Source organism: Vanessa atalanta, chromosome 1 (assembly GCF_905147765.1).
Source record: "Vanessa atalanta chromosome 1, ilVanAtal1.2, whole genome shotgun sequence".
Taxonomy (NCBI): domain Eukaryota; kingdom Metazoa; phylum Arthropoda; class Insecta; order Lepidoptera; family Nymphalidae; genus Vanessa; species Vanessa atalanta.
Genome location: NC_061871.1, coordinates 11,457,889 through 11,481,332, shown reverse-complemented (window position 1 = coordinate 11,481,332; position 23,444 = coordinate 11,457,889). Strand labels below are relative to the sequence as shown.

The 23,444-nt window shown below is 30.7% G+C and overlaps 1 protein-coding gene across 1 annotated transcript; it reads right to left on the bottom strand.

Moving 5' to 3' along the window:
• Positions 1 to 1,967: 1,967 nt before the first annotated feature.
• On the bottom strand, positions 1,968 to 22,787 carry LOC125066335 (facilitated trehalose transporter Tret1-like). The gene is made up of 4 exons (XM_047674386.1): positions 22,475 to 22,787; positions 6,601 to 6,741; positions 5,869 to 6,125; positions 1,968 to 3,890 (listed from the first exon to the last, which is right to left on the bottom strand). The coding sequence occupies exons 1-4, from the start codon at positions 22,518 to 22,520 to the stop codon at positions 2,925 to 2,927; spliced, it is 1,410 nt and encodes a 469-aa protein (XP_047530342.1). The 5' UTR covers positions 22,521 to 22,787; the 3' UTR covers positions 1,968 to 2,924.
• Between the last annotated feature and the right edge of the window lie 657 nt (positions 22,788 to 23,444).

Sequence of the window (23,444 nt, the reverse complement as noted above, 5' to 3'; positions counted from 1 at the left end):
TACCAACGAACATTTACGGCTCAAAATATTTATTTATATAATAGTTCAATAACACTTGTATGATAAAAATAATATCGCACTACTTGTATATTTATTAAATGTGGTTGTCTTTAATAGCCAATATAAGACCTAATAGATAGAGTTTGGAATCTATTTCAATACGTTTCAGTGGTGGATCGAGGATGTGGTAGAATTTAGGTAATTTAGGTAGTTTTTGTTTTTCATTGGGCAGTCTAGGTTTCATTTGTTTTTCACGATATTTTATTGATGTTTCATTTCCCAGCAATATATGAATCTCGGATTTATAATTACTTTATGTCTTTATGGGCGATGTTGACAAATTATATATACTAACGACCTTTCATCGATACAAGCAGTATATTATTATTTATTTACAGGCATTTGTATTGCAATACTGTATTACAATAATTGCTTAAATTTCTATTCCCATTGATATAGAATTTTCATATTATTTTAGTTCATTGTTTTAAGACGGGTATAGGCTATGTAGTATGTTAATTAGTTGAATATTTTTTGAGAAACATTTACATATGCCGTCGCAGTCGTGAAAATTGTCAGTTCAGGTCTCTAGAGAAAATTCTTATTTTTGCCGTTTACTGGCGCTATGATCAGCTGATATTAGGCGTATATAATTTTAAAAACTAACCTACAATAATCACATATACAATTTTGTCCATTGTATAAATATATAGTTATTAAAACGCTTGATTGAAGTCAAGTGAACTAAAATTGTCTTAATTTGAAGACGGAATGGGCCATCAATAAACATTCAGATTAAAGCAGAATTGTTTAATCCGACTTTTTTCTTGTTTCAGTAATTAAACTTGACTCATATAATTAATCTATTTTAAAAAGTATGACGTCACCCTAGCGATTTTCGTCACAGTTGACATTATCAACGCAGTCTAGTCAACAGCGCAAATTACATTGTCTCTCATAGCAATCCATTACGATCGGAGAGATCAGGTGGTGGATCAACAATTTCATCAGCTTTTCAAGGGATTGTACTGGTAACTGGGTATTTGCTGTTAATATGTGCTGTAGTATTTGCTGGTTGCTGACTAGATAATCCAATAGGTCAACGAGACAATATCAATTAAACCATTAACAACAAAATATATGGATTATTAACAGATTACTCATACAGAAGGTTTTATTTTTTATTTTACATATTTATTAATTACCCTTATTTTAGATTATTAGTCATTATCTCAAAACCTTCAACGAAATTCTGCCACATGTGTATTCCGCCAACCCGCATTGGAGCAGCGTGGTGGAATATGCTCCAAAACCTTCTCCTCAAAGGGAGAAGAGGCCTTTATCCCAGCAGTGGGACATTTACGGGCTGCTAATGTAATCTCAAAACCGATAAATCAATCAATCATAATATATTTATACAAGCACTGTAATCAGCATTTTACAGGATTATATAAGCTGACACCGTTTTGGAATGTAGATTCTACTGAACCAGCAAGTAACTAAGTTGTTATTATTTTCCAAAATTTTAAATAATAAAATATGTCAGAGATTTATATATCGTGCCTTAAAATCAACAAGTATTAACTCCAAACTTTTCTTGTCATCTATATAATAGTATGTTGAAGTATGCCTTATTTATTAATGTTATATATTACGGAGAGGCTTGTCTAAATTTGTTTTTAAAGAAATATGACGAACTTCTTTGATTTATTCCAATAATAATAAATCAAAAAAGAATATTTCTTGTGTTTAATTTCATACCTTCGAGGATGGATATCAATTTGTGACGTCATATTTTTAAAAAACAAGCTGAGACAAACCGGAGTGGTTTGTCTCAGCATAAAATAAAATATAAAAGTCATAAAAAAAAAAATAAAAAAAAAAAATGACAGAAATATAAGGATATTCTGTTGCAGTTTACGTGTATTTTGTATTGCTGTAGGGAAATTGAAATAAAATTGCTAGTATATAATAAAACATTTGTAATATATTATAATATTCAAAATATTTGGACTTTTGTCATATGTATTTATAATATTATACCAAATATTTAAATGGCACTTGACATTTAAGGCACTGGGAATGATTGAACATCACAATTTTAAAATGCATTTACCATATTGTTATATACTAACTATATTGTATTCTAAATTTATTTATTGTATTTTAAAAATACACAAACAAGGCGAGAGTTTATATCACAATTTATGTATTTAAACATTATCATTAATCAATAAATAAAATACACTTAAGTACATAATCGATGACAATGCATATTATTATATTGAATTATTATTGGCTTAAGGGCAGACGTATCCTTATTGTACGAGTATTAGTACAATACTTATGTGTAATTTGATGCGAGAGATTCACTATTTACCTAGATTTATTTTGTATTGTAATTTAACATGATTTAGTTTACCTCGATACTATACGATAATCATTTGAAAAATAACTAAAAACGCTACAGCGATAAGCAGAGCACGATTAATATTAATATATTTGTTGAAATATCACTATTATATAACAATCTATTGAATTAATTAACTTTCGTTTGATAAATATGGACAGTACATTTTTACCTAATTATTTTTTTATTAATTATAAATAACGTTTTTAAAGTCAAACGTACGTTAATTATAACGTTATTTAACACAGTGAAAAGTATCGTTATAACGTTATTTAATAAATATATAATCTTGTATGAACGATGTACCTAAATTTGTTATTGGAATATTTAAATATATTTTTCGGTTTGAAATGATTATGAAGCGTGATGTTCGTTTCTCGTTCTCAGATCTTATTCAAGCTGTATTTGAACATCGGAATGATTACAAAACATAATGATGGACGGAAATGTAAGTAATATTAAGTACAAGTTACTATTTTATTTAGAAAAAACTGTATACCATTTAAATGTATTATCACAAAATTCTGACACTTCCAGCGTGGTCATCTCGTTTCTCATATCTAACTTTTTCATTCGAGTTTAACTTTTCCTGTATAGCTGCAAACGATTGGCCTTTGGTTTCTGGTAGTAATATTAATATAAAGATGACACCTCCCATTGATAATATTCCGAAACACCAAAAGGCGACATAGTTCCCCAAATTATCCGCAATCACTTGATACAACTTTGTAACAGCAAATGTCATTAAAGCTACAAATATTTGAATAACACAAGTCGCTTTAGACTTTATGTTCGTTGGAAATATTTCCGACGTTATAGCGAAAGGTACAGTAGCTAATCCTATGGTATATGAAAATATAAAAATAGGTATCACAACAATAGGAATGAACTTCAAAGCAGAAACTAGCTCATTGTTTTCAAATTTCATAAAAAAGTATGCCCCTATGATCACATTTGCAAGTCCAACTCCACACGACGACACCAACAGAAGTGGCTTCCTCCCTAACCTATCTACTAATTGTGAAGATATCGCTGATGTCAGCAACTGCACTGTACCAAATAATATACAAGACTCCTTAGCTCCTAAGCCGCCTTCAGCAGCGCCGAATATTTGTTGAGCATAAGATATAATAGCGGTACTCCCGCAAAATTGTTGAGTAAAATATATTCCGAATAATAAAATAAGTCCTTTTCTATTTCCTCCAACAATAAATAAGTCTTTCCAGCGACTTTTATCTTTCATATTTTCATTGACTAAATGAGTCATGCTATCCAATTCTTCGTTTATATAATATCTTCCCCGAAGTTGTTTCAACGACCTCTCGGCTCTGTTCGTGTCTCCTGTTTTGATATAATAATACGGTGATTCCGGCATTGTGCTGAATGTAACCACAAACAGAATTGGTATTGCTATATTGAAGCTCGCCAGCCCCAGCATCGAAACGTACGGCCCGATGCAGTACTGGGAGAGAATTCCAAACTGAAAAGAAAAATATCTTGATAAATATATATAGTATAAATATAAAACAGAGTTACCTGTATTATTTCTAATTTAATATTAAAATCGTTTTTCGGTTAGGGTCAAATCCAAGTACTCCTGACCAATTACGTCTAAGGCGTCCATTTTCAATAGTGCCTATTTTATATTAGACCATATGTCGTGTGTGCGTTAATACAAGTGCACTATTATTTTACTGTCATAAGCCTCACAAGCGGCAAGAGTTCAGGCATATACCAACGCCTTTACGTTTCCAAGCACTTGGAGTGTAAGCTGTGAACTTCCAGACTGGGAATTTCGCAACAATTATGCACAATAACTTTGGCCCGATTTAGTGAATGAACTCAGGAAGAAGGGTTTACAGCCTTTTAAATTAACCTTTATCCAACGAGACTTTAGTCAAAGAGTAATTAATCGTAAATTATTATTTCCAGATTTTTTTTTTAAATTGAATGTATCCTAAGATGATGTAAATTGAAGGTCGAAAATTGAAGTGATGAGACATTGTAAGTCGAATTTACACCGATTCAACAAACAGCAAAACGTAGACGAATACTACGAATTTTGCGAAACGACGTCATTGAAAATTTTAACAAGTTACTTTTGAGAATTCGCCTTGTATATATGAATAACAGAGAATACAACATAAAAAGACTGATTTTCTATTAATTTAACTTAACTTGCTTTACTTTTCAATGAGGAAAGCTTAGTATATATGTTATCTTAAATAAATAATGAGACTCTTTGTACAGCTAAATGACTTTTGTACCTTTTTAATTACTTTGACGTAAAAATTAGGCCAAAGTATTTATCGCCCAAGGTTTCAATTAATGTTACGTACAGTTTATTTAATCCATTTAAGTTCACTAAGATTAGTTATAATTAAAGTCTTTTCAAGTGTAATTTCGCCATCTATTTGGTGCTATGAAAATATAATTCTGATATTAAAAACTTAAACTGAAACAGACTAAGACTAGAGACGATAAGATTGTAGTTTTCTAGTATTGTGGGGGTTGGATAAGTAGTGGGTTAAATATTTCTAAAATGCACATACACGCACATACTCACAAACACATACACACGCACGGATACACAACATTTTGGTTTGGATAGATCAAAACTTATGCTAGAATAGCATGCTATGGTTTTGTTGTTGTATAGTTGTACCTTAAAATGAGTAAGTTCCAAGACTTGCCAACTGATGCATAATTAACTCGTAACTAACAAAGAGAGTTGAAACTTACTGGCTAATTAATTATATTAAAAATACTTGCGAACTATTGTTCTGCGATAGTTTTGACAAGAGCTATTACATAAAGTCATCGCCGTAGACCGATGAACGAATAAGAAAAGTTAATTGAGTGTTATTCAAAGGAATATTTAAAGAAAAAAAACGTATCAAGCAGAAAAAATCGTGAGCAAGAAGAAAGTATATAATTACAAAATAAAATTATAAATCATAATAAAATAAAATTTTGTAATTAAGTTGTTTATTAATTATTATTAAGAGATTAACTTTACCAGTTAAATAGGTCAACAAGGTAACGAGATTAAAATAGTGTTATCGTTTTCGGTGTTTTTCCTTCCTTCAATAATCTCTTTTGAACTAACTAAAAGACAAATATACTTTTTTTTATAGTTTAATTATCAATTATAATCACATTATATCCATTGGCATAATAAGTGCCAATTATTACTCCCTACAAATGCATCCCAAGGGACAGATTATTGGTCTTGCTAGAAAATTTGGAAAATATCAATAACGTTATGGCAAAATTACTTAACATGTAGTAGTTACCAATATTTGCGAGTTGATATGATAATGATAGTCGGTAAAGGATATTCTGATTATTACATGAGATAAGCGGTAACATGCCAAGTACATTACACACGCACGTACAGATACACAGATACAGATTAGAAACGTTTAACATTTTTTCTTGATAATACAGTAACTAACCTTCGACATCACGGTGATAAGTGTAGCCATGGCTCCACGTACTTCATTTGAAGCTATTTCACCTAGGTACATAGGGGCTGCGGTGTAGGCGATTCCGTAGCCGAGGCCAGAGATAAGGCGAGCGGCGTATATGGTGGGGACGTTAGCCGCCAGCATCACGAGGATCCAGCCAATGATGTAAGGAATAGCAGCTAGAAGCAACGTCCTTTTTGTGCCTATTCTGTCTGCGAGGTACGAGGCGGGAATAGGACTGACGGCTGGAAAAGATTATTTACAATTTTTGAGATTTTTGTTTTAATTAATTATTGTTCTGATAAATTATATTATAGATCATTATTATCATTCGTTTGCTCATATTTTGTTTCGTGTAATCTGCATAAAACAAAGAATTCGACAGTCTTTCAACCTGCCTGATACCAACACTCTTTGCCCTTGCTGATGGATTTGTTATTCTGCGGCTTACTACTGATAGATGAGAAAAAATGTTAAGTAACATTTTTTTTTAGTTGACTCTTTATGGCATAACAGTCATTGACTTAGATGAAGCTCTATTCTACTTTAATTCGACATAATAATTAGCGTTGTATAAATAAAAAAATATGTACAAAACAATTATAAATATTAAATAATAAATAATTACTGAAACAGCGAATTCGTTCTCAGGATATCTGCGGTTGTTAATGAAGTTATACACGTTTCTTAATAAATAAAGCAATTTAAATATTTAAATACCTGAAAAAAGAATCATAAGCGAGGCGATCCATGAGCTCTGATCGGCTGATGTTTGTATTGGAGAGTCCTTTGCCAGGAGTATTGGCAGCGTGGGCGAGGTCCACCCGACAGTCGTGCCAGCCGCCGCCGTTATTAAAGTTGCTGAAAATTCAAACAAAGTATTTTTTTTACTCGAATTTCTTGACTATTCCCCATTCCATCTTACATTAGCCCTCCGGGTTACGTGTAAGTGATGAATTTGGGAGTTTCGAAAAGGCAATGAAAATATTAAATATTCAACAGGGCGAAGTAGTTTTGTTGCCAGTACCACTATAGTATTATTTGGTCTATATATTTAAACAAGTATTCTCTCTCATTTCTATTATATTATTAAATATATTATGTTAGTCTCGTTCGAAGTTTTATTGAACTTAATAAAATATTCATTATGCAATTACTCGCAGGACGAAATTGGTTTGGAATTTATATTATTGCCAAGATATGCGAGACAAGGGAATATAAACAGATATCAGGTTACATTTCTTAAAAGGTAAAAAAAGCGATCGGCAATTTTTGGCCGTTTTGCTTGGAATAAAACAACATTTATTTTGACTACAATAAGTGCTAGAACCTGATCGTAACGCAAACCACTAGGAGTTTGCGTTGCGATCAGTAATGTGGATGGTCGTCCAATTTATATTATATATTTTTTTCCAATCATTTAGTAGTTCAGTGACATAAACACATAATATATATATATATTTATTACTAAGTTTTCATTTCTTCAACTGTCTACATACAATGTGATCATGTGATTGTAATAAATGTTTACGACGTTATACTTATTATAATAAAAATATATTTATTCTGAATATCTGATTTGCATCGATCACAATAAAAAAAACTATATAATTAATTAAAACGACAAGTTATTTTAAGCAGTCTCAAAGAATCTTGTTCATATTCAATTCGTATTCAACCGGTTTTATAATAAGTAACAAAAAAACACTGTTGTAAAAAATATGCAGGTAACTTTACTAAATACACATTAATACACACATATACAAAGTAATATACTTGTCGATTTTATCGCATAAAAATTGATTGCAATAAAATAAATTGAAAAAAATAAAGCTAAATTATCTTCGGTTCGGTTTAAATTCAATTGAATCACCAAGTGATCTTAAATCCAAGTTCATTGACCGACACGTATTTAAAAAATCGTTTTGTATTTTAATATTATATGAGACATCACCCATAACCACGACATTCCTAAATGACTAGTGTTTTAAAGCCCCTATTGTCATTCTCATTGTGAAACAAGTCATACTGAGGAGTAATTACTGTATAGCTAGTACCTTTTGGTAAATTTATTATCGTTAAATACCTGTACAATTTAATTAACGGTCATACTTATTATACATTTGTGAAGATAATGGCGATTAATTTCGTTCTATTATTAGTAATTTTCCGTTCGCAAGAAAACAAAGTGTAGAGAAAATATGACTGTAACAAAAACAAAAAACAATAATACCGTGTAAAAACAAATTAAATGGTATTATTTCTTCAAATTTAAATGAAATCAAGCGTAAAGTATCGAAACAAAATATTTTGTCCAATTCGTTTCATAAAAGGTAAAGAGTTCTGAAGTAGAGATATAAAAATACGACAGCATTGAGAAGCTCCTTCTCTGTTTTCAGTTTATTTAAATGTATTTAAAACATATCTGTATCAGCATTTAGTTCGGAGAGTATATGTATTTAAAGATATACCTATTTGAATTTATTTAAAAATTAAAGTTACATTTTTAATTTAAAAAAAAATGTAAATTTTGAACGTAGACAAAAAAGGTTTCTCCGTTTTTATTCCTGCGTGATGTTATAAAAACATTTGTTTAAAATATACGAATATTTATTTAAATATAAGACGAAATCTATAGAACGGTACACAGACTGCCTGATGGTAAGCGGGTGAGGGAAACCCTGTTAAAATATTAGCCATTCCGTACATCACACTACTTTTATTTTTGGATAATGGATCTATATTTATCATGGTAACTCAGTAAATGAGGCGAGATGACCCAGTGGCTACAAACATGGATCTTAATCGATGGTTGCGGGTTCAAGATCTAGTGTTTGGGTAATGCTTCAATTATTATATATAGGCTTTTGTCCTGCAGTTCGAGATTAATGAGGTGTTACCCTCATATTGCAGTTCATCTAGCTTAATGAACACAGAAAGTTGTCCATTTCCACGTGTAGGGAAATAGTTAAAGAGGAAAATTCTGAAATAGATAACTAGTGTGTTTAATTTATTGCTTTCGTGCGAGGTTCTATGAAGTCTTATCTATGTAGGTTTTATCTTTAAAACCGGTAGTACATCGCAATCTAAGTAAATAATTGTTGTTGTGACGACAATTATTATTTATTACACGACTTTTCTCAGTTGTGTACGTTTATTATAAATACATGTATATCGCACGTAATTCACGATTAATTACGTATAATAGCCATTAAAATTGTTCTAGGTTTTAACACCTGGTTTAGGCAACTAGAATAAACGTCAAATTCTTATCCTTATTATAATAATATGCTTATTGACCTCGTCATACTAAATACACAAATACTATCGCAAGAACACGAGTGTTTTCCTAAAGTTTTGAAATACTGATAGCAATGACATATGGCGACAATACATTAAAAAAATTAAATGGATTAATTACGAGTTGTACACTAAAAGGTGATAACGATTTCGTCTAGTATCAGATTTTAGATATTTTGCAGTTGATATAAATTCCTGATTGAGTCATTGGTCAAAAAAAAAATAATAATATTTAAGTACGTTGTTCGAGTAAGCTATTAATTAAAAGGTTTCATGAACAATAATTTTACAAGATAAATGTTAAGCTACAATCGTTCTGATGAGAAGCATGAAAGGGGCTCGTTGGCAGAATAGCTTTGATCTTGGGTCTCATTTGGGCGACTAGTAATTAAAAATTATTATAGGGCATATAAAGTAAAGGGTACTTGTAGTACTTTGAGTCATTTTATTAGTATCGTGTAAACAGTACGTGATTATAAATATGAGATGAAACTACATTTTTAATCTTAAAAAAATGCAGGGTGAATGACCTCGCGATGGATAATTTTATGGAGTCTTTCTTACAAGCACAGAAGCTATTTTCGGCTATGCATAAAAATAAACTATACAAAGATTGAATGTTAGATCGCGGGATATGGACCTCGGGATCATATATATGTTATAAAGTTTTCTGAAAAAATCAAAATTTGTTTCTATTATGAAAAGTATTCCTAAGAAGTAAGAATTCCTTCGTATATTTTGGCACTTACATTGGTTTTCATTTATATCTGATGCTGAAATTTGAGTCTGCCTAAGCATTTGGGTTCTGTAGGTATGTATTATTTCACGAAAGAATTAAAAAAAATCCTCAATAGAAAATCATCCTTTTCTAAATGTTAAATTGTTATACTGGTACATATTGTCGTTGATTAATTCTAGTATATATATATATATATGAATATGGAAGTATCTAAGAATAAAATATGATATCAATAAAGGCTTATAAAAGCACTTTTGAATCAGCGTTTTGTTACAGCGTTGAATTAAATGTAAAGCTACTACCAGTTCGGAATGTAGAATCTACCGAGAAGAATCAGCAAGAAACTCACAAGTTACTAAGCAACATTTAATAAGGATTAAGTTATTAAAAGATAACGGTTTTTTCTAAGCAAGTTGACTATTTGGTTTATCGATAAAACAGATACAGATAAATAATACTTATCGAACGTGCGATATTATTTCGTACAATCTATAATAAACATTTTTATTTCCTCATCATGATAGTAATCATGATGAGGAAATAAAAATTGAAAATAAAATGACCCACTTATTTTCAATGACATCGGAAACGATGTCGAGTCCTACGCCATGTTTGTGCAATCATCTAGTGGTAAAAGATAATTATTCAGTATTTTTATAAGTATAGAAGCAGATAGAATAAGGTATAAATAAATAAATAAATAAATATTGGACATCATCACACACATTACTCTAATCCCAATGTAAGTAGCTAAAGCACTTGTGTTATGGAAAATCAGAAGTAGCGATGGTACCACAAACACCCAGACCCAAGACAACGTAGAAAATAATGAACTTTTCCTACAACGATTCGGCCGGGAATCGTACCCGAGACCTCGAAGTGGCGTACCCATGAAACCCGGTGTATACACTACTCGACTCGAGGTCGTCAATAAGGTATATTATTGGTACGTAGAATAAATAAAATATGTACAAACAAAAATGTTCATTTATATGTAGAGAAATCTGTATGCATTTATAAGTCATCCATCAAATTTTGATGACACATTTTGTTAAGATGTTCTGTGTAAGAACGCGAAGGTATCTGGTCCAAAAAAAAACAATTTTTGAGCCTTGTAAACGTTTTACGTTTCATTATACCCTTGCGAAGCCGAGACGGGTAGCCAGTACACAATATTTCTTGTATTACGTATAGTAAAGCGAGCGATTCACATCACGACTCCATCGTCATTCATTAACTGGGGAAGTTTGTGTCGGTCACAGTGCGTTCCGAGCAATCTTTGTTCAGTTGATGGCAAACGTTGCCTCACGGATATCATTATTAAAACTAGCGTTCGTTAATCACAAATCTACTTACCCATATTTTATCTATAAAACTTTGACAGAGTAACGTTGCACGTGGTTTTTGTTTTAAGTGATAATTTTCGTACTATTAATTACATGGTCATAAAAATACATTCTGTTGAATTATGTGGATATCATTGTTTACTACTGAGTTTCTTGCCGGTTCTTCTCGATAGAATCTACATTCCGAACCGGTGGTAGCTTTAGTTTAAATAGTTTATTAAATGACGATTCAAAAGTGCTTCTAAAAGCCTACTTGAATAAAGTATATTTTGATTTGATTTGATTTATGTACTGGAACCTGGTGTCATACTAATATATAGAAAAAATAAAACTTTATATGTTTGTATTTTCGAATTACATGCAAATTAAAATACAGTCACATTTCAAATATAATTTATTCTGCACTTTAGAATCGATCGACTCTTACGAGATTAATTAATCGTTAATCCACCGGTTCGGAATGCTGTCAACGGAGTAGATCTGTCAAGAAATTCGGTACTTGAGTTTATAAATGATTTAATTATTATTTGCAATTCAATTTTGCTTATGAAAATCAATGGTTACTAATCGCCACGAATATTATTATAATAAAATTAATTAATACAAAAAGCAAAAAAGATCATATAGATTATAAAAAAGTGTGGAGCTAATACTCGTTGACTTCCAGGCAGGATATAATATATACATATGTAACAATTGTATTTAACTGACATAGTTTTGTATTTTAAATGTTGTAAAAGAATAATTACGGAGTTTCTTGCCGATTCTTATATACTTCACATCATATAGTTTTGTAAAATTATGATTCAAAAGGTATAAAGTATATTTTGATTTTGTAACTATTTAATATACTTATGCCTTTTTATTATCTATATTATATTTTTATATAATAAGTTGCATTATAATTTGACATGATATAATAATATTAATTCGACTTGTATCAAAAATTCGTAGTCAAGTTTAGTTGGGTGATATATTTTTTTAGAAATAACGTAGTTGACTTATTTTGACACGCAATGTTCAGTAGTCACCGCGGCATATAGATGTATTGATAGAAGTGATTCCTATCCAAACAATTCCTTGCTGGCAATGCCTCTCCAAGCCTTGCATCTTGATTAATGAGATAATATATTACACGGGTTCATTAACCCTTCAGAACTAAACATAAGATTCGTCAGAAGATAACAAAAATACTGCATCTATGTGTACAAAGTTAACGATATTATAGCAATAACAGTTAATCCTTGAACTCTAATAATATAAAAATAATTGCTATTAACAAAGATGGGCTCACATAAATAAATATTTATAAAATGCTATGCGTTAATAGTATTATTATCTATTGAACTTTTTACGTAACTATTAAATATATTTTACGTCTGTATACATTGGTTTCATTCAGATATTAATAGTTATTTCATTTCGTAATCGCTTCAGTTAAATAGGTCACTTAATAAAAAAATATGTTGCAATAATGATTTGCGATAATAATTTTATCATAAGTGTATATTTCGTGCATATCAAAATAGTATATGTTTGGTAGTAGTCATATTATATGTATCACCGAGGAATAACAAATTACTTCCTCAATGTTCTATTCAAATATATTTACTTACAGAATGCGACTTATGTAAATAGGTAGGTATTCTTCATTCATTTGACGTTACACGTGACGTATGTGTCAATTGTTTGTGTATCTAACGTGTATACATAACAATATTATGTAAAACACTCAAAAAATAAATTTAAATATAACACTTTTAAAATGAATCTATATTTAGAAGATAAGATTTCAAAAGTATGTTTTACCTTTATATTCGTAACCTTGACTCAAATTAGGTATTCATTATAAATTATAAGATTTAAAAATTCTTACTTTTTATCCAAATCGTTTTAAAACTTTTTGTATAATTAGGATACAAAAGCCGAAATTGTAAAGCTTGCTTAGTATGTATTTGCAAACCTAAAAAGGAATTAGTTCTCAATACAGGACAAAGGTCTTTTTACCTGAGCTAGCGAGCAGGGTTTTTGTTAAGCGCGCAATTATTATATTTATTTTATATATATAATAAAAGTAAATAATAATGATCTACTAACAACCTCGTGTCTAATTGTAAAGCAGCAAACACAAAAATCTCGGGATTAAATCCAGACTATAAATTAATTTAAAAAAGGTGCGTGTACTTATATACGCATGTGAGAAGTTCTACCATACCGGCATAGTTAAAAAATTTTTTTTTAGTTGCATGCAAATAACGATAATGTACTTATTCCTAATAAAATTATTATTAATACTATGAAAGATATATTATCTTGTTTCGATCACGACTACCACAATAATCACTATTGAAATCACAAATTAATTAAAAAAAAATAATTGAATAACAATAATGAAATTAGTTGTGAAATTATTTATTTCGAGTTACTTAGAACATAATTTCACTTTTTTACGCGCAATCATATAAAATTACTCATCATTTTTTCTCAAGCCAAACGATATACATGTATAACTCTGATATTATCATGATGATAATGATATATACGTATAACTCCAAAAGATCTTTCTTTGGTTTTGTCGGGATTCTGCCAACCCGTACTACGTGAGCTACGGATAACAAGAGCACCTGTGTGAGTGCGTAAGCACTATAATAATTTCTATTGTGTTGATGAGATTAGCCGATGTAATCGAAATTATGTGAAGTGAATTGTAATAACCATGTATCTTTCACTTTTTTTTATGGTTTGTATGATTTTATGGTTTATTGTTGGAAGAATGGCAAATACCTACATATTTTCAAGAAATATAGACAAATGAAATATTTATCTCGATATCATTTAACGTCAGTATTAACAGCTATGATTCAATTCTACGCTTTTTTTGTTTGAATTCTAAGTGTAGCTATAAAAAATATTTAATTCCTTTTGCGGGCGCGTTAATGAAAATTGATTTATCGTTGCGTTCACTGTTCTTGATACAATTAGTTAGCCATATGGTGTAATTAAGATCAAGCTGTTTAAGCGAGGCAAGGTCTAGATCTACTCAGTTCTTCTGTGAAAACCATGTTGCTATATTCAAATAATTGAAACTATATTGTAACATTAATTGCTTTAATTAAAATTAAACGTATGCAATTTGGAGTTTAAATTGACCAATATAAGATATTTTTATAAGATATAAGGAGATATCTTCAAAAAGTACCCGACTGTCTAGAGCAAATCTAGGTTATGGTGGGATACTAATATCAGTACGATGGCAGTCGACGAATGAACTTTGCACGAATCCGAGGCTATAGAATTGAATTGACATAATTTATCCACGGCTTCTCACTTGTGGACCAATCTCCAATCGAAATCCAAAGTTAAAGTAGAATCTGCTGACATAGATGAGGTATCTCATCTAAATCAGCAGACCAATCCACCACCAAAATTGAAGAGGTCTAATACGCAAAAAAGCGTATAAGTCGAAATCATTTCGATACAGTTTATAGAATAAGCTGATCCCATACATATAACAAATGGGACATGGTCAATAGAATGTTGTTGATTTAATATTTATATAACTATTATTTATAAATTAACAGTTAATAATGGACATTGAAATAAATTACTTATACTTAGTAAATCGTTATACAGCCTTATTAAGTGATAAGACGAATGATTTTTGGTACATCATGAATTTTACTCATTCTAATGTGTTCTTATAAATAAACACTCAACAATTTCTATGGCAGTTTTAGATAATGTTCGATAAAAACAATTGTCAGTATTTACTTTTGAATTATTATTATAAATAGCCTTTATTAGCATATTTAAATGCGTCAATATATAATTCAAATACGTTATTATTCGGACTATGTTCTTCTTTAGTTCTCTCTTCAATTGTGGAAACAAGTTGAATATCAATAAGTATATTACAATAACAATTGATCAATAATTAGGTGTATTCATTTAGGATATTCGTAAGTCGAATGGGTCATGATTTAGTTTTATTTTTAAATAAATAAAATTTATCGTTACGTTGTTTATTCGGAATACATTTCTCAAACATTTCTGCGATTTAGTTCAAGCTTTGTACAGTTGTTCAAGAGGCGAGTGAGTAGTATCAAACGGTTGTTTATAAAAAAAAATACGCTGCGACGGTGTCGGTCTATTTAAATCACTAAGTTTGTGTGTAAGTGTAGTCATTACCTTTAAGATCGTTGATCATTGTCAAGTTATACTTGAAAATTCTATATTTAAATATAGCAAAATAAAGTAAAAAAAATTTTTTTTGAGATGAAAAATAAGCAATATTAAATGTGTAGATAAAGAAAAATTAAGCTTTTATAAAGCAACTGTATAATAAAGAGGCAAATAAAATACTATTCGGTACAAAACTGTTTGGTATCAATTAAGAAGCTTTAGTAACGGACTTATTATTAATAGTACTTGAAAGTAGAAAAAATATCTTCGATATATACAAATATAGTATATATTATCTTCTCAAAAACGAGGGTCGAATAATAATAGCAATAAATACTAATCACAATCATATATAGTATGAAAAAAACGGATATAAAGTCAAGGTGATCCGTATATACATGATTTACGAATCGCCTAATACGTAGCAGTAACAGGAATTCACTTATAACAAAACATATATTATCCCCGATGTTTTATTAGATTACATAAATAACATAATTTGACAGAGAGATGAAATAAAAATATTAATCATATATGTTTCCCTGGAAACGGTCTTCATCTAGCTTTCTCAATTAGAGTCTAGAGAGACGGCACTAATCAAATGAATGCCACGCTGATGGATCGAGCGTGTTAATGTAAAATCGAGTTTTAATGAAATCTCTGGGACTTGTTCCAGAAGTATTGCAAAAGTATTGCAGAACAGTTATTCCATCAGTTCCTTCAAGTTAATATAACACCACAAGCTACAGAGTATTTTTTTATTAATTGTTTTACAGGTACCACCTGTTCATCAAAATTCTATCGCCAAAGACAAATACAATATTGCTGTGTTCTGGATGTGTGGGTGTGAATTCACCCGAATGGGGGAGTTTAATATGACAACACATGGGATATGACATCTTGATTCCCAAGGTTGCTGGCGCTTTGGTGATGTGAGAAATGTTTAATATTTCTAACAGCGCCAATGCGGCAATCGTGGTGAACACTTAGTGGCAATTTATTATAAATAAACAAACAATCCCATATCTCACTCCATTAAGTATTAGAACTGGGCTAAGCCTGAGTATAATGTGACAATATCCACATTAAGATAGACCAAGATAAAACCTGTGATAATTATATTCAAAACATTTAGTTGACATAGGATCTTGTTGCAAAAGCGTAGTCCCGTAAAATAGTAACAGACTATGAATAATCGGCGGACAGACGTTACAAGTTGCGTCCCTTGGGTTCATAATAACAATATCTATGTTTTATATTGGTTATAGAATGCTATTAATATTTCAATAGAGTTTTACTTATTTCCTTCATATTTATTTTTGTCATTGATCTCGTAATACATGATATGTCGATTTGTATAATGGTTTCGTTGTGATGAGATATGAAACAGGTATACGAAGTAACTTTTGCATGCATGCGATTTATAAGTACAAATATTTGTTGTACCCCTTAGTACCTTATAGTTTTTTTACTAGAATAACCTCAAAAATATTTCTTTTCGCTTATGAAGTTGACAATAAAGAAAATATTAAGGCCAACTACAGTACAGTAACGGTCAAGGGTGAGAACGTGACACCTCAGGAAAGCACTTTAAACTTTCGAGTCTGACTGTCCGTGTTTCATATACTAAACATACTTTATGACTCTAATTAAAAGTCCAGCTATTTTTGTTTATTTGAATTTTGTTTTGTTTTTTCTTCACGCAAACACTCAAGCACTCAAGTTAAGCCAATCTGCTTAACATGGAACTAATATTAATAGGTATTTAATTGATAGTTACAGTTTCTGAATAGAAAAAAAGTTTTGTATATTTTGCCGGTATATATACTACGTATCGATATGTAACGGAAAAATTGCAAAAAACATCCTTATATAAGTTTTGTGTGCATTATAAACTAGATTGATCTATCTTCTAAGCTTATAATTTTAATTTTTTTTTTAGATACATTTAATACATTCCGGCTGGACAAAATGTATACTTATACTTATAGTATACATTTTGTCCAGCCATTACGTCGGAAAAAACGGGTTAAAAATGCTTGTGAACAGAGAAAGCTATCGTGGATATTACGCGGAGGTTGCCTAGAAAAGCTTAACTTCAAAATCTCGACCAAAATTTCCTTGTGCATTTTCCGCCATCTTGGATGTAATATCCAAACTTTAGCTTTCTCGGTTCAGATGCATTTCCAAATGCATATGGGTCATTCCGTAGTTTCGTGCAAAAAGCATTTCCAGGCGAATTTGCTTATGAATAATAGTATTAATTTTAAATATTAGTAGCTCATCGATTTAGAACATAATCATTTTAAAAGTAGTATTTGTTATTTTACACTTTTATTAATTAGATTATTATAAAAATAGGAAAAATACCCCTAAAAAATCATTCCTCTCTGTTTCCAACTAGGAACCCTAGATGGTTTTTCAATAAAAAAATCTTAATCTGCCATATAACAACTATAATGACTATCAAATAATATTAATAAACTCATGACATATTAATAAATTATTTTAGTAACACTGTTAACGAAGTACAATTAAAGAAATAAATATTTTTTGATTTGTCACAAAAAAAAATTCATTACCATCTATACCTTAAAACTTAACACTTGTACGTGATCTAAACGTCTTTGAAAGCGGTGCAACGCGTCACAACGCGTTTATACCGATCAGCCAGCCGATGCCACTGAGTGAGGTAGACGTACTCCTAGCGCTGTTAAAATTGTTTACGATATTCATATAATTATAAATGCTTCGTCCATAAATCACTTCATCACATTCCTTCGATTTAACAAGGTACAGTAACATAAAAAGTATTATTTTTAAAAAAAAAACATGCATTTCTATTCAATTTAGATATTGTTTTACAATTGATTGTCTTAATATATAAACCTACGACGTGCCACCGTAAAAAATTGTAACTTTTCATTCATCTCCATGTCATTCACATCCGTACCGTCCATTTTTTTACTGGAAGGTAATGAACTTATTACGAAGTCTTAGTTGCTTTGAATGTCAAGACTGCAGAATGCCTTGTGTGCATAATAAACATTTAGGCATTCTTAATTTTGATAATTACGGTGAAGCACTGGTAGATCAATTTAATTCTAATGAAGCCGATAACGATCAGTCACAAAGCATAGATATGTCGATGATTTTAAATAATCTATATAAATCTGATATTTTAGAGAATTGAAACCTCTCTCAGGCCCAATAGATTTACAGCTCTCGCCTTTGTCAAATACAGCTTCAACGTCAACAAAAGCGAGATCCCCAAAAGTCAAAATTTTATCCGACGTCTGTTTAAATTGGGAAAACCGCAAATTCTATGTAGCCCCAAGTAAAAACCATAAAATTGTGATTATGCATAAAAACATAAGGAGGGATTTATTTGGTTTGATACTATGATTGGTATTGTATTGATTGTTGAAGTTGTTATTTTTGTTATTTTGTACCTTACAAAGGTTTTATATTAGATAATTTCATACTTGCTTCAGATCTGAATCAGCGAAAAGTTAGGCTAACATCATTTCTAACATTTATTATTTTGATTACGCTGATAAAATTAATGTGTGCTTAAATATAAATAATGTTATTGATTAATAAATCTACATTGTGCATTTTTTCGATTCTACACTTACTATTATGACTGATTTTACAGTTCAAATGTCGTATTTCCTTACCATATCATCATACCATGCCGTGATTTCATTACAATCCTTTACCATTTCATCACCATCCATACCTTAAATTTCAGGAATTATTTTCTCAGAAACAATACGAGATATAAAAGTGCCTCCCAATTTTTATGAATCTAGTAGCAATTTAAACTTGATTAATTCCTAAAAAGCTTAGAAAATATGACTTTTTTTTTTAATCCGCGGAACGTTTGAATTTGCACGAAACGGCGGAATGACCCATATAATAGACATAAACCGGACTAGAAATTGATCCATAATAACAAAATAATGGTATTTTCTCAGAGGTACGCTATATAAAAAGACTATATAATTTGTTATGTAAATTCATCACGTTTTATAATCAAATAAAAATAATTTAATAGTATTCATATTAGTAAACATAACTGGTACACAATGAAGAAGACGCAATTAAAATTATAGATACAGAAGAGTTATCTTTAAAATTCCCGTACTTGATATAAAAGCACACAGACACATAAAAAAAGTTAATAAAAGTAATCAAATAGACCAAAGGTCAACTCGTCTGTGGAGACTTGTTTATCTAAAGGAAAAGAAAACTAGTCTTTTCACGATCGGCAACGTGGTCAACCTCGACTTTCGAACTTGACTTTACAGTATATGTATCTACTGTTTATTACTAGCTTTAATATATATTAATAGCGTAAGTCAATTTTTGTCCCAGTGATTATGAGACGTACACATAAAAAACGGTTATAGTCTCATTTTGAATAGCTTCAGCCATACATGTGCAGAAAAATATGGATGATTCTTAATTGTTATTTACTAAATTGTTACGATTTAACAAAGGATTAATTTTAGAGAGCAGAAAAGGTTTACCGGGCTGTTACAGATCGGAACTACGAATGTATAAGAAAAAAAATTAAACACATAAACGAAATTAAAGTAAATTGTTATCGACAAACTCCAATTCCAACTGAACTAGTGTATTCTATTTGACATTAAAATTTTCATTTAAAAAGGTTTTATCATTTTGGCGCCAAATGTAGATGAGTGACTTGCAGTTTACAATGAAATGAAATAAAAAAAACCTGTCATAGGTGTCGAAATTCCTAAAAAACCTTTTGAATAAATGCGCCGTTTCGCGGGAGACCTACTAGTAACGTTTAAAGTTCTTATAATGTGCGAGATGGCGATAACATTTACGCATTTAAAGTGACGGTCAAGGTCAGGATTACCTTGTTTGTGACATCATTTTAGTACGCATACATTTTCAGACTGTTAATCATTGTTAAGCAATGATATTTGATTAGACATAATATTTACATTAACAGCCTGTAAATATCCCACTGCAGAGCTAAGGCCTCATCTCTCTTTGAGAAAAAGGGTTTGGAGCATATTACAATACGCTGCTCCAATGCGGGTTGGCGGAATCCACATGTACACATCCTCACGATGTTTTCCTTCACCGCCGAACGAGATGAATTATAAACACAAATTAAGCACATGAAAATTAAATAGTGCTTGCCTGAGTTTGAACCCGAAGTCATCGGTTAAAATGCACGCGTTCTGACCACTGGGCTATCTCGGCTCAGTTAAGTTAACTAAGTTAATTGAAAAATGCTTTATAGTATTCGTGATTGTAATGTGTATTTTGTAATATGCTATTTTAGTCAAGTGAATCAAGTTTATGAATCTCTTTTATAAAAACACTAGCTGCTCGTATCGATTTCACTCGGCTATACTACTAATTTTGAATGTTAAATTAAACATTGTTTTTGCGAAACTTCAACTTATTACGCTTTAAGACTCTCAAAAGAGAAAAGACTAATTTTCCCTCTTTTTTACAATCAATGAGTAATTATTGATTCTTCCTCGAAGGATGGGGAATCTGACACCGAAAGATTTTTTTGAAATCGGGCCAGTAGTTCCCGAGATTAGTGCGTTTAATCAAAGAAACAAAACTGAAGACCTTGTTTGTTTGCTTTATAGATTTCAATATTGTTTTTTTATTTGGCACACATTTTTGCGAGTATATTAAATATGTTATGTGTGTATGACTTAAAACTATGTTTAATTCGTATGTTTAAGATTGAATATGTAACAGGACCATTCACATGAAAGCTAATAGTTACGTTTATAATACTATACGTGTTAAAATATTTTCATCATTTCATAAGACATATATTTTATATACAATATATTTACATTGTTGCAATAAAAGTTCTCATCTCAGTCAAATAAAAAATATTAACACAATTAAACATTCGATATTTAATGCAAATATAAATAATCTTGATATTTGAAGTATCAAGTTTTATATTCTTAAATTAATTATTTATTTATTGGAGAGTTCTAATTAAGAGCGGATGTTTAAATTCGTATGCTACAGATATCTGCAAAAGATATCGACGAAACAGGTACAAGTAGTTCGTTTAAGTATATAAACACGTTTGGATTAGTCTTTGTTACATTTTAAATACACGATCAATATTATGACAGGCAAATACTAAATATACGATAAAAGAATATCCGGTGACTTATAACGTATGCTGTAGGCACGTATGTGACATTATTTATGCTTCACGTGTATTAAACCTTACAATATTATCTTAGTAGCGTTTATAAAGTTGCTGATTCACAATAATGTGACCTGCATGGGTTTCGGAAAATAACACGGAGTAACGATCTGGATAAGTACATTAGCGGCTATCGAACCCGCGACCTTAAGCCAAATCGCGATTACTTAAACAGTTGCTGGTCGAACTGTGTCAAGTTTAAATGTTTGACTACTAAGTTGTTTTTTATGAAAATTAATGTTATTCTGATCATATGTACGTATTAAAATTCTGTTGCAAACTTAATTGACTATTATTTATTTAAAAATTAAATTAATAGTATTTTTCCTTCATAATTCAAAGCAATTATTGTTTTATATATGATAATTTCTTGGTTTTATTTATTTTATTCATAACTATGTCACAACACATACATACGTTATATACAAGTTCGTCACCGCTTCACTTTGGTTTAGGTAATTTAGTCTTCCGGATCGTCAATCCGACATCCGGAAGTATTTAAACCGGTAGTAACAACAACCTCAAAAGGTTTTAAGGTGAATTATAAATGAAAACATGCTAACATTGTACACTAAACGTTTGGAGAAGCTATTTCACAACGATTTAAAAAAACAATTGAATACCAAAATTAAACTGTCACCTAAAAAGTTTTAATTATTATTGATAACGGTATATTAAACAAGACACAATAAAAAATAATTAAGAGCCGGCTTCAGTGTTGCCACTTGTCAGCGCACACAATAATGCACAATACAATTCGTTTAGACTAAGTAAAAAATAATGAACACTAACCACTGAGGGCGGCCACATATTCTCTCCACTTGAGGCTGATGGTCATTGCTTGTTGTTCCGAAATCGTTTAAAATAAACATTTATGTATTATAAGCCGACAGACTTGTCCATGTGGGCGAACACTGTATACTACTGCGCGATGTTTGGAAGCGAATTCACTCTAATATTAGACAGCCACGTGCTATCCGCGTTTCGTCGTGAGCGTGAATGGTGGCACAGTTCGCCGGCTGGTCGCTCGGATTGATACGAGCAGTATTCCCGTTTGTTGACAGTTTCAGCTGTCAATATACGAATGAGCGGCCGCAGCGGGGCGCCGCCGCCGTGCATGTGTTGCCCGCTCCATTTCAGATAAAGCACACTGTTTATTTTATCATTCACCGCTTAGACGCAGACTGATAACGTCATTGTTCGACTCGTTTTACGCTAATTTCGAAAGACAAATAGGGCCTCGAGTGAGGCTTGCCTTTGTGTTTATGTCAGGGTCGCTTCGACGATTATTCTTTCTCCCCGATCAAGGATTTTTTGTAAAATTGATTTACACTTTATCATTTTTAATTCACTTATTACGTGACGTATGAGATGTTGACTATATGATTTTAGTATGAATCTATTATAGTTGTTTTATTTGAAAATAATATATATTAGATTCTCTTATTATTTTCGTTGAACTTACACGTATTGATAAGGAGATAACGTTTTGCATTGAACTGATTCTGCATATTTTAAGTCACTTCAACATATGATAATATCATAATGTCATAGCTAAAACTATAATAATTAATTAATACATTTTAATTATGACAATAATTGATTAGCACAAGATAAATACAAAATATAAAGGTTCTTGACAAGGAAGCGACATAGTTTTACAGCTATTTGTTAGCTATGAAAAACATATAGAAGTTTAATTTATTTTTATTACAAATCGTCGTACCCATAGAAGGTACTTTACGTGTTACTGGTTGAATCA

Coding starts and splice junctions, on each gene's coding strand:
- LOC125066335 (XM_047674386.1), bottom strand. CDS start 22,520: ATGACCATCAGCCTCAAGTGGAGAGAATATGTGGCCGCCCTCAGTG. Junction 6,126..6,600: donor GCTTATGATTCTTTTTTCAG/GTATTTAAATAT, acceptor AATCTTTTCCAG/CCGTCAGTCCTATTCCCGCC. Junction 3,891..5,868: donor TTATCACCGTGATGTCGAAG/GTTAGTTACTGT, acceptor TTTTCTTTTCAG/TTTGGAATTCTCTCCCAGTA.